We start from the raw sequence: 12,165 nt of genomic DNA on the forward strand, positions 1-12,165 counted from the left end.
CGGCAGCATTGTAATTAGATGGATTTTTCCGTAAAAGGACCCAAAGACGGACCTCGGGTAACAAAAGGCATACTTAACAGAAGAGGGAAGGCTATAGATGTTGTAGAAGACGATGCCTTGTCCTCCTCGCTGCTGCTCACCGGGAGCCTCCGGAAGCTCCGGGCCATGCTTCATGCATGAACACGGCCATGCTGCACCCCCGCGGCGAGCACAACCACACCTGCACTGTAGCACGGAGTGGCTTGTGCACGAGTGTCTCCGACCATCCATACTTGCGAAGGTGTAGTACGCCATGCTTGTGCCTGAAAAGCAGCATGGCCTGGATCTTCTGAAGGGGTCCAGCAACCACGTTTGGGAAATCCATTGTCCGGACAAAGGTTTCCTGTACCTGGGGGGTATGTCAGTATACAGTGCTGTACTGGAGGATGCTATTGCTCAACTGTGTCCAGAGCAAAGGCATCATCAAAAATTTTGCTGCAGAGTTGCAACTACGTCAAGCTGGCGCCCCCACAGAGATCTAACAACGCCCCCCTCCCCTGACCCAGCAGTGGCGCATTGTACAGTACTTGCTTCCGGCCATGGGAGGCGCTACACTGGGGTATTGGCCCCCCTGAGGAATCACTGTGCCCCAATGAGTGCCCCCTCTGCTCATTAACACACAGTTAAAGGGATACTGTAGGGGGTCGGGGGAAAATGAGTTGAACTTACCCGGGGCTTCTAATGGTCCCCCGCAGACGTCCTGTGCCCACACAGCCACTCACCAATGCTCCAGCCCCGCCTCCGGTTCACTTCTGGAATTTCAGACTTTAAAGTCTGAAAACCACTGCGCCTGTGTTGCCGTGTCCTCGCTTCCCCTTATGTCACCAGGAGCGCACGGCGCAGACACAGACCATACTGGGCCTGCGCAGTACGCTCCTGGTGCTATCAGCGGGAGTGAGGACACGGCAACGCAGGCGCAGTGGTTTTCAGACTTTAAAGTCTGAAATTCCAGAAGTGAACAGGAGGCGGGGCCGGAGCATCGGTGAGTGGCTGTGCAGGCACAGGATGTCTGTGGGGGACCATTAGAAGCCCTGGGTAACTTCAACTCATTTTCCCCCGACCCCCCTACAGTATCCCTTTAACAGTTTTCTGATTCCAACAGCATACAGTGAACAGGATAGAGTCTGGAAAAAACTCTCCATGTCAGCCTATAGAGTCTATGTAGGCGTTAAGTAAACAAAAGGTCTTATTTATTTACCATAAATACCTCACAATCCTTGCAAGATCCCTTGTAATTAATGTATCTGGATGACACTTATATTTGCACACAAAAAAAATCTCTCTACCTGCCCCTGATTGTATATAACATTGTCAGTCAACAGGAATGGAGTCTGAAGAAGTCTTCCAAGCTGAAAGCTTACTGTTTTTTCTTTTAAATTAGCCTATAAACTAGAACATGTATTGTAAATACAGAAGTTTTGAATCAGGCTATGTAATAATAATCTTGATTCAGAACTTCCTGTCTGTAAAATACAAGCTCTAGTTTCCAGCAATGCTTAGCTACTAAGATAAGGTATTACACACACATTGTTGCTCCCCCTCCTGCCTCTTCCCCCTCCCCTTGCTTGCAGAGTTGTGAGACACAGGCTGGGGGCTGGAATGATTTGCCTGTGATCTGTCCACACAGGAGCAGCTTGCTAGCAAGAAGGGATTAAAGCATGCCAGCCAACTAGCCAAGTACATCTGTAGGTAACTTTTGTTCCATAATAGCACCACCATTTGGACATTCTGCTCTGCTCTAAAGTTTCTGTGTTCTGTTTATGATGTTTACATTTGGTTCCTATCATTGCTGAACTAGTTAGCCTTAATTGTATCACCTGAGTTGGGCAAAAAATATCTAAAGCTCGCCATACAAACACCTAATGGGCCCCCCCAGGCAGCCATCGTGCCCCCTTTGTGCCCCCCCCCCCCCCAACGAAAAAAGAATTAAGCTGGAGCCACCACTGCTCCTGGCAAAGTAACTAAGGTTCTCTTCATTCCTCCTCAGTGCAGCCGTGCCATGCAACCAATCACCATGCGGCTTCTGTCCCCATCACATGACATGCAGAGACTGGAGCTACAGGGTGATGGGCTGCTCTGCAGTGGATTAAAGAGGACCTGTTCCACCCCTGTACTGGTTTTCCTTCTTTTGTGGGTTGCATTTCTGCTCTTAGCTGCCTCCTTACCTTATCTTCCATCCTCCTCTTCGGCAAATTAGCCATTCCAACATATCTCTCAACAGAGAGAGTCAAATCTGAAGTATCTGCAATACCTCGAAATGGCCACAAACCACCACCAAACCACAAACTGGGCCATTTTTTTCTACTATTATTACAGTGACAAATAAGCCTATCTTCAATGAGAGAAGTCTTCCGGTGAGCTCAATTATTTCCAATGGAAACACAAAAGTAATTTGAGCACCTCTGACAGAGAAGCGTTCGCCGGCACTTTTCTCGGTAGGATAGGGGAGGTAATTATTGAATGAATTATCTGTAATTTCAGCGCACACCTTCCCGATCCCTCGTCTTCTCTCCTCATTGATGGCGTGTTAATATTCCTGACGGGTCACACAGAGCCGCATACAATCACGCCGGCCTCCGAGAGCTTCTTCCTGGCCTTTCAAGAGATGTTTTGTAATAAATGAATCATTGATTTGCTACAACATCTACCTATTGTTGCTGCTGAACCTCATTAGGGATTCACGTTCTAACAGCGCCGAGATTACCGGCCCTGAAATCACTGAGGAAATGGCACTGCGACCGCTACAGAGGAATTTTTTTTCATCTTTTCTGCAGTTAAAAGTGCTGTGAGGGGGTATAAAGGGGAGATTTTTGCTTATTTTCAGCCTTAAAGGGACTCAGAGCTCACTAAAATAAAACGATTTATACATACATAGGACTTCCTCCAGCCTTAATCTGCTCGGATCGCTCCCAGGCCGCTGTCCCCAGACGTCTGCAGCTCCAGTACCGGGTCGCCGCACTTCCGTCAGTCAGAGCCAGTGTGATGTAAGGGAAGTGCGCCCTCTACGTGTCTCTCCAGCAGCTGCTGGAGAGATACGCAAAGAGCGCACTTCTCCTGCGTAGACTGGAGCCGACTGACGGAAGTGCGGGGACCCGGTACCAGTGCTGCAGAAGACTGAGGACGGCAGAGTGGAAGCGATCCAAGAGGATGGGGCTGGGGAAAGCCCTATGTATGTATAAATCGTTTTGTTTTAGAGAGCTCTGGTACACTTTAAAGAGGAACTCCAGTAAAAATAATGTAATAAAAAAAGTGCTTCATTTTTACAATAATATATAAATGATTTAGTCAATGTTTGCCCATTGTAAAATATATTAAATCCCTGATTTATATTCTGACATTTATTACATGGTGACATTTTTACTGTTGGCAGGTGATGTAGCTGCTGCTTGCTGTTTTGGCAGTTGGAAACAGCTGTAAACAGCTATTTCCCACAATGTAACAGGGTTCACAGACAGGAAACTGCCAGGAGTACCACGGTCCTCAGAGCTTCTTGTGGGAGGAGTTTAACCACAATATCAGTCATACAGCGCCCCCTGATGGTCTGTTTGTGAAAAGGAATAGATTTATCATGTAAAAGGGGGTATTAGCTACTGATTGGGATAAAGTTCAATTCTTGGTCGGAGATTCTCTTTAAGTACTTGGGTTCATAGACTACCTGCACCTGGCTGCACTCATTTCTTAGTTGAAGTTGATGCACAAAGCTGCAGTAATATTGCTGTATGCAGACAGCACACGGCAATATTACTGTTACTACCGGCGGTGTGTACCACAGGTTCCCTATTAGTATGACCCACGATATTGTGCATCAACCCCTTAAAGTGTACCTGAGAAGATAAGAAATAAAAAATCATACATACCTGGGGCTTCCTCCAACTCCCTCTGGCGTGATCGCTCCCTCGGCACTGTCCTCCGTATCCTCGATCTTCCGTAAGGGCTTCCGGTACTTTCACCATCCAACCGCCCCCCTTCCCCCTTCTAGAACCTGTATGAGCCCAAACCAATTCTAGGTACAACCCCCAACCCCACTTTGTACTTGGCAAAATAAATTATTCTGATTCTCCCTGCAATGTATGAGAAAAGAGCCAGGCTGACTGAGATAAGATGCATTACAGCAGAAACATTTATGATTATATTGGAATGCACTGGATGCAGATTACATAATTAACACAGAGCAGTGGATAAATGGAATTTGATTTTATGGCTGTCAATCCCTCCTTAAAAAACATTGGCTTCTGCCTCCTGTAACTGTGAGAAGAGGCGGAAAGTTACGATGACCTTAACCAGAGGAGAAGCGCAATGTTCCCTGAAGCTGCTCTGCTGATTCCATCTCTCTTCATAAGAGGAGCGATGCTTCCCATTCATCTCAGATTCTTGCTTTGCAATTCTGACGGGAATAAAAAATCTCACTAAACCTGCTAAGTATGACATTTCCTATGCAGGAGTGGCGGGGGCAGCCGCACCTCATCCTGACCCTCCTGGGCTGCGTCCCATGCTGTCAGGATAATTATCTGCCTCCATAAACAGTGAGAATAACATGACTAACACACAAGTATATAAAAATAAGACTGACAATGGAAGAAGGTTTTGTTGCTGTAAGTGTATATGCAGAGCCGGGACAAGGTCCTCCAGCACCCAAGGCTGAGACACCAAAGTGTGCCCCCCCCCCCATCCCTCCCACCCCAGCTGTCACCCACTGATTGCTATTAGACTAAGAGGCACCGCAGGGCCCCCAACACCTTAATCTCTAGTTATCTGGCTTTTCTTATTTCTTTCTGCTTCAAACACAATTAGGAATAACAGCTGAATGAATTGTGCGCCCCCTCCTACACTGCGCCCTGAGGCTGGAGCCTCTCCAGCCTATGCCTCGGCCCGGCCCTGTGTATATGCGCTGAACTGCCAGTAATATTGGCATTGAATGTTACCAGTACTAGCACCATTACCGCGTGTTGCACAATTAGCACGACTTGCAATTGATATGGTGACACACGTTAAAGTGAACTTGAACTTAGAACTTTCTTGCTGCTCTAAAAGATAAGCAACAGCATAATAACCTTTAACCTCCTTAGCGGTATGCCTGACACCGTGTCGGGCATGCCGCTGCAGAGGTTTTGCTGCCGATCGGGAGCCCCCAGAATTACCTTTTAGTTAAAATGTGTCCTTTAGTTACTAGATAACACTACACTAGCTACTGTTGTCTGCCGGCACCCCCCGATTGGCCGCAATCCCCCCCCCCCCCCCGCCCTGATTGCCCGCTAGTGTAGTGCTAGCTAGTATCTAAAGGACACTTTTATTAGTTTAATTACACTACTAAAATAGCGCAGAGGGCAGGGATAATGCAAAACCTCATGAGCGGAATAACGCTCAGGAGGTTAAAGAAAAAATATATATATTTTCTTACAGCTGATACAAATCCTGCAATAGATCTGCAGTGTGTCTACTTCCTGCTTTCATGGAAGCAGACATAGGATTAAAGGAGAACTGTAGAGAAAGGTGTATGGAAGCTGCCATTTTTATTTCCATGTAAGCAATACCAGTTGCCTGGCTGTCCCGCTGATCCTCTGCCTCCAATACTTTCAGCCATAGACCCTGAACAAGCATGCAGCATATCAGGTTTTTCTGACAATTTTGACAGATAAGACAAGATTAGCTGCATGCTTGTTTCTGGTGTGATTCAGCCACTGCTGCAGCCAAATAGATCAGCAGGGCTGTCAGGCAACTGGTATTGAAATCAATATGGCAGCCTCCATATACCTCTCACTAGTCTCCTTTAATATCATTTGTTAACAAATTACCTGCTCTGCCGAGGCAGCCAGCTGGCAAAGCTGAGAGATCAAATTACAGTGCTGATTAGTCACAGATGAGGGGGATTAAACAGGCTAAACTCTCAAAACACATACAAGGTGCATTTCTCTTGGTTTTCCTTCTGGCTGGGTTCACCTATGACATAGCAAGAAAAACTAGCGTTTTAGAATGGTGCGTTTGCAATTTTCTATTGCGTTTTTGGTGCGGTTTGCATTTGCGTTTTTTACGCAGATGCGTTTCTCATGGGTTTTGCGTGCATTTTAATGCATATGCAGTTCGCTAATAGAATCGCATATGCGTTTTGTTTGCTTTTTTTATTTAAATTTATGCAAATCACTAGGAAGACAACAGGAAGTGGAAACACATCAGAGATTGTTACTTCTTAATTAAAAACGCATAAAAAAGGCAATGCATATGCGTTGCCATAGACTTTCATTATGTGCGTTTTGGCAGCTAGCCTGCATATTATGCAACACTACCAGCGTTTGCGAAGTAGTACAAATGTACAAATGCAGTGAAATGCAGCTTCTTCTGCGTCCCATAGACTAACATTGCTGCATAAAATGCAGCGTTTCCCGCTACGCTAGCGTTTCTGCTATGTGTGCACCGAGCCTTCGTCCTGGGCAAGATCACTTTAAGGTCCACTTAAATCACTTGAGGACCACAGTGTTAAACCTCACTAAAGACCAGGCCATTTTTCATTAAATTGGCCACTGCAGCTTTAAGGCCAAGCTGCAGGGCCACACGACACAGCACACAAGTGATCCCCCCCCCCCCTTTTTCTCCCCACCAACAGAGAGCTCTGTTGGTGGGGACTGATCGCCCCGCAGATGTTTGTTTGTTTGTTTATTTGTGTATTTTTTTAATAAAAAAATGTTGTTTTTTTTAAACTATTGTACGCCCTTTTCCCTCCCTCCCCCCCGCCAGCCAATCCCTGTGATCAGCTGTCATAGGCTTCAGCCTATGACAGCCGATCACCTCTGTGCCTCTGGAGGGGACAGCCGTGTCACACGGCTGTCCCCAGTACAGCGCTGCTGTAGATCGCAGCGTTGTACACCCTAACAGCTCCGCCTTCCAAGCAGGAGATGCGCCCCAGGACTTTACGCCAATCTGCGTTAGGCGGTCCTGGGGCTGCCGCGTGATGCGGTCGGGAAGTAATTAAAGAGAATCTGTACTCTAAAATTCTTACAATAAAAAGCATTCCATTCTATTCATTGTGTTCTCCTGGGCCACTATGTGCTGTTTCTGCCACTCACTGCTGCAATCCTGGCTTGTAATTGTCAGTTTTAGGCAGTGTTTACAAAAAAAAGACATGGCTGCTAGCCAGAGTGTGATAGGCTGAGAGGAGCTCAGTCTGTGACTCACACAGAGCCTGCAGGGGGCGTGAAGAGGGTGTGTATAGCTTCTATCCTATCACAAGCAGAGCAGCACATTCCTGCCTGAGCCCGACAAAGCCGTCAGAGGAAAGAAGATTAGCTTATATAACAGAGATAATACAGCCACTGTGCAATTAGGAAAGGCTGCAGTAAGACAGACCACATTAAAACAGGTATAGGGACTTATAGGATAGAAGAAATAAGAGTCTCTTTAAGCAAATAACATAATTCATGTTACCATAACAACGCTTGCGTTACTCATGTGCTGTGGGCCAAACTAAGGCCAGGCCCAGTCGTCCACTTGTGTTTACAAATTGCTTTCAAAATGCTGAAAGCGAATTTGCAACATGATTTTGCAGTGATTTCCAAAGTGATTTTGAGCCCTGCTTTTTCCGTGATTGAGATTTCAGAAAATCACAGTCACTCCTTTGGGCTCACCTCCATTTACTTTCATTGCCGTTGCATTTCGGAATTGCTGGCAGCTAAACATTTGCTTTAGTGGGGCCATAGCCCTAACTGTGCAACGCTTGCATTAGTAATAGTAGTACTGCCATGTGCTGCCTTCACTCGGTAATATTACTGGAGGTTTGTGCATCAGGCCCTATCTATCAAAATTACATTTTTTTTTCATGTACTGAAAACTAACAGAAATTATTATCAGCATGACTCTGATTTAATAAAGTTTTCTCACAGGAGATATTTTCTCATCAAACCACAGTAAGTGTTTTCAGCTAAACACTCAAGTCAAAAAGTACCAAAAGGGTATAGGTGAAAATATTAAAATCAAACTTCATTTGGGACAATTTATTCTGAACACTTTTTTGTTTTTTACTTGCTAGGGCTGAAAAAAAATCTTCTGTGAGAAAACGTTTGAGAAAAGATTGCTTAATCGGGGTCTGTATATGGTACTCACTTAAAACAATACCATACATATGGTAATTTAGTCAGTGTTTGCCCATCGTAAAATGTTTCCTCAGATCTTTACTGCTGGTAAGTGCATCACTGCACACTTTTTGTTAACTTCATGTTCCAAAGCCAGTAGAAACAACACCTAGTCTCCCAGAATACTCTGGGATAATTCTACATAACTAAACAGCCTAGGCTAAACATCAGTGTGAGGGTAGGGTTACCGACAAATTACAGCTATATAGATTTACGAAGTGTTTGTAATGCTGAAACCAGGATACTTAATGTATAAGTGGGTATCCCGAATAATTCGCTGGCATTATATGCTGGCATTTTTTATATATCTTTAATATTTTAAAATATAATTACAAACTGTTTAAAAATGTGCTAAGCTGCTCAAGTCTGATGTCTTTTTGTGGTTATTATTGACCTGAGGAAGAAGAAAATACCTACGAAACGTGTAGTCCGACCCTACTATGTGCAATGAACGCCATCATAGGTGTCCATCATATTTATCCTGGTGCTCTAAAATATTTGCGCTGCTGGCTCCTGTCTTTTGTTTTTGTCTCCCTTGTGTTTTCTCGGTCCACAGATTACCCTGACGCACCTCCCCCCCCCCCCCACCCCAGATTTTTCTAAGTGGTTTTCAGGTGTGGCAGAAAATGTTGAGAGAGTAGAGTACCAGGGAAGCTCAAATGCCCATGTGGATGAGGTCTAAGGCGGCCCCTGCTTACAAAGTTCCCTATCACTACTCTGAGCATGTTATACTCACCTCCAATGCCACACGACTGTGAGCAAGGGGACCACTCTGACCAGTCGGAGACACGGCAATCAATGGTGCATTCTACCAGGCAGCGGAGAGTCATCTTCTCAGGCTTCTTTAGTCCGAGCTATAAAACAGCAAGACAAAAATGAAAATAAACAAGGGGCCTGCTAAACCCTTCCATTATATGCAATTTTGTGAAAACTGTGGCCAGATCCTTTACCTACTTCCGCCCGCAGGTGTTTTCACCTTCAGGAAGAAGGCAATTTTCACCTGTCAGCGCTTCTTCCATTCATTCGCCAATAATTTTATCACTACTTATCACACCTATATGATCTATATCTTGTTTTTTTGCCACCAATTAGGCTTTCTTTGGGTGGTACATTTTGCTAAGAATTATTTTATTCGAAATGCATTTTAACAGGAATAATAAGAAAAAAGAAGGAAAAAAGTCATTATTTCTCAGTTTTCAGCCATTATAGTTTTAAAATAAAATGTTCTGCTGTGGATAAAATCCACACATTTTATTGCCCATTTGTCCCGGTTATTGCAACGTTGAAAATATTTCCCTAGTACAATCTATGGCGCCAATATTTTATTTAGAAAAAAGGTGCATTTTTTCAATTTTGTGTCCATCACAAATTACAAGCCCAAATAGGCTAAAGGTAATAAGGTATATAGTGATATACCTTCACAACATACATATTAAAAAGTTTAGTCCCTAAGGTAACGAATTATGTAGTAATTTTTTTTTTTTTAAACATGTGTTTTTACTTTTTTAGTTAATGGGCAGGGTGGGGAGTCAAACAGTTTTTATTTAGTGAGTGTTGTTTGGATTTTTTTTCCATTTCTACTTTAATTTTACTTTTTGGTCACTAGGTGGCACTAAGCACTCTCCTGGAAGATACCAAGGTGTGCGAGAGATTTTTTTTTACATTTCGGTTCATGAATCAAGATGCCTCCTGATTGGAGGCATCTTGATTCATTCACAGGGAATCCTTTGCCTCGGGGGAACACTGGTTCCTCTTAAACAACTAACCTCTTAAATCCCCTGTAATGGCATCGGGGAATGAGCCGCCTGCACGCGGATACGTGTGCACAACGGCAGCAGCATTGCTGGACGGATATATTCATCCAAATTGCCTTTGAGTGGCCATTTTTGAACAAACATATCCTTCCAGATTGGCTTAAGTGGATAACTCATAAGCAGTTTCAATAGAGTTATATTGTTTGAGATAAGTACTCTGCTTTTGACCTCAGTCGGCAGAACTCTTTGTGCTGTAAATTCTTGGAATGCTTTGATCTCTCTCTGCTAAAAGAAAATACAGAAACTGAAAGCCGAAGTCCTCTGTTATTGTCTCACACTGCCCCCTAGTGACAAGTGGCGATAAGTACACATTACAGCAGCACTAATTAGAAGCAGGGAAATGTAGCAAATAAGAAATAAAAAAGTGCTAAAATAAATTGTCCTGAAGCACTTGCAAATCGCTATACAAAGACGCTGCTAAAGGGTTAAAAGCAGGACCTCATATACCAAAAGCTAAAGAGGAATACTAGGTTCCTCCTTACATATCCCTGACCCTCCTCTGATCAGGATTGCTGTAAACTTTTAAGAGATAATGCTTTCAGATACCGTCTATAATTCTAAATACTTGCACGAGATCATTCCTCTAGCCCAGATACACTCTCTTAGCAGCAGGGATAGTGGGAGGGGTAGATTGCCTGGTGGAGATTGGGTGACAGTGGAAAGAGCAGATTTACAGCAGCTCACGCCCAATTCACATACCAATACAAGAAGGGCAAACTTGCTAATATTTTTTGAAAATTCAAGAGATGTCAGATAAGCAAAGATATAATAACAACATCCTTATTTAACTTTAAATATATAATGCATGGGGCACCGGGGGGGGGGGGGGGGGGGCGGACACACATCTTAAACTATTTGTTTTATCTATATAGCGCCCACATATTACACAGAGTGTACAGAGTATACTGGCTTTGTCAATAACTGTCCCTCAGAGGGGCTCACGATCTAGTCCCTACCATAGTCATATGTATGTATTGTGTAGTGTATGTATCATAGTCTAGGGCCAATTTAGGGGAAGCCAATTAACTTATCTGTATGTTTTGGGGATGTGGGAGGAAACCGGAGTGCCCGGAGGAAACCCACACAGACACAAGGAGAACATACAAACTCCATGCAGATGTTGACCTGACTGGGATTTGAACTGGGGACCCAGCGCTGCAAGGCGAGAGCACTAGCCACTACGCCACCATGCTGCCCCTGGGAGGGACAGTGGCAGGGGTTCCGTCGCATTAATTGCTGGTACCAATTTCGCATGTCGTTACCACTGCGCACCTGCTCAAGCATGTTGGCCCAACATCTCGCAGCATGTCCAATCGATACATGCAACCAATTTTGAACCAATCTCGATCGGGCATGCCCCTGGAGCCACCGATCTTCTCTTGGCGCCACTGATTTTCTTCTGATTTTAATTTAATTGGATGGTCAAGCGGGCGCTAATTTGCCTGATGTATGACCACTAAAAATCAATCAATCGAATGGACACACCAGAAGCGACAAAGCGGGCATGTGCCACGTATGTAACTGCCAGGAAACGGTGCTTTCAAGCAACATGAGGGTCGGTTCTAGCTACAATTGGACTATGGGGCAAAAGTAACTTGCCTCCCCCCCATGCCCACCTTCCAACCAAATTGTCCCCAGGGATATCATTAGGTGTCCATCATATGTCCCCTAAAAAGCATTTGGGGGTTCCCATTATTAACCTTCTTTTTTCCTACACAGAGTAAACACATGTCATGGGTCACCATAGCTGGAGGGTAGGAGGGGCACCCCACATGCTCTGGGGCCCTGGGGCAATTGCCCCCTTTGCCTCTATGGAAGCGCCGACCATGCATGATCTAATGGTAACCAATGGACAGCTACCTCTTACACACACCTGCACACAACTCCAACCACCCAATTCTTCTTCAAAACTTGTTTGCAGCAGAACTAGGTTAGCCTTAGCAAAGGTTGTGTTTTTGTAATGGTTGATTATTTTTGGCAATGGGAAGGTGGGTGCAGAATGAAATGGAGGGTCATGCTGAGCCCAGCACAGCTAGACATGAAGAGCCTCTCCTGTGTCCCGTACATTACCTGCTCACAGAAGGACATTTTCACAGGTTTGCCGTCGCTGCGGGTGCAGTCTAAAAGCCGCGTTTTTATGCCTTCCCCGCACACAGCCTTTTCGCCAAGCTGACAGGCGCTCCACTCTGCAA

The 12,165-nt window shown here is 44.8% G+C and overlaps 1 protein-coding gene across 3 annotated transcripts in view; it reads right to left on the bottom strand.

Annotated features, from left to right (window-relative positions):
• Positions 1–12,165, bottom strand: part of THSD7B (thrombospondin type 1 domain containing 7B) — a 733,248-nt gene that overhangs the window by 72,747 nt on the left and 648,336 nt on the right. For all 3 annotated transcript variants that reach the window (XM_068245888.1, XM_068245890.1, XM_068245889.1), the window contains 2 exons: positions 12,044–12,159; positions 8,896–9,013 (listed from right to left, as the gene is read on the bottom strand). In XM_068245888.1, coding sequence (XP_068101989.1) covers positions 8,896–9,013; positions 12,044–12,159 — 234 coding nt within the window. The remainder of the gene's footprint in view (positions 1–8,895; positions 9,014–12,043; positions 12,160–12,165) is intronic.

Source organism: Hyperolius riggenbachi, chromosome 7 (assembly GCF_040937935.1).
Source record: "Hyperolius riggenbachi isolate aHypRig1 chromosome 7, aHypRig1.pri, whole genome shotgun sequence".
Taxonomy (NCBI): Eukaryota; Metazoa; Chordata; class Amphibia; order Anura; family Hyperoliidae; genus Hyperolius; species Hyperolius riggenbachi.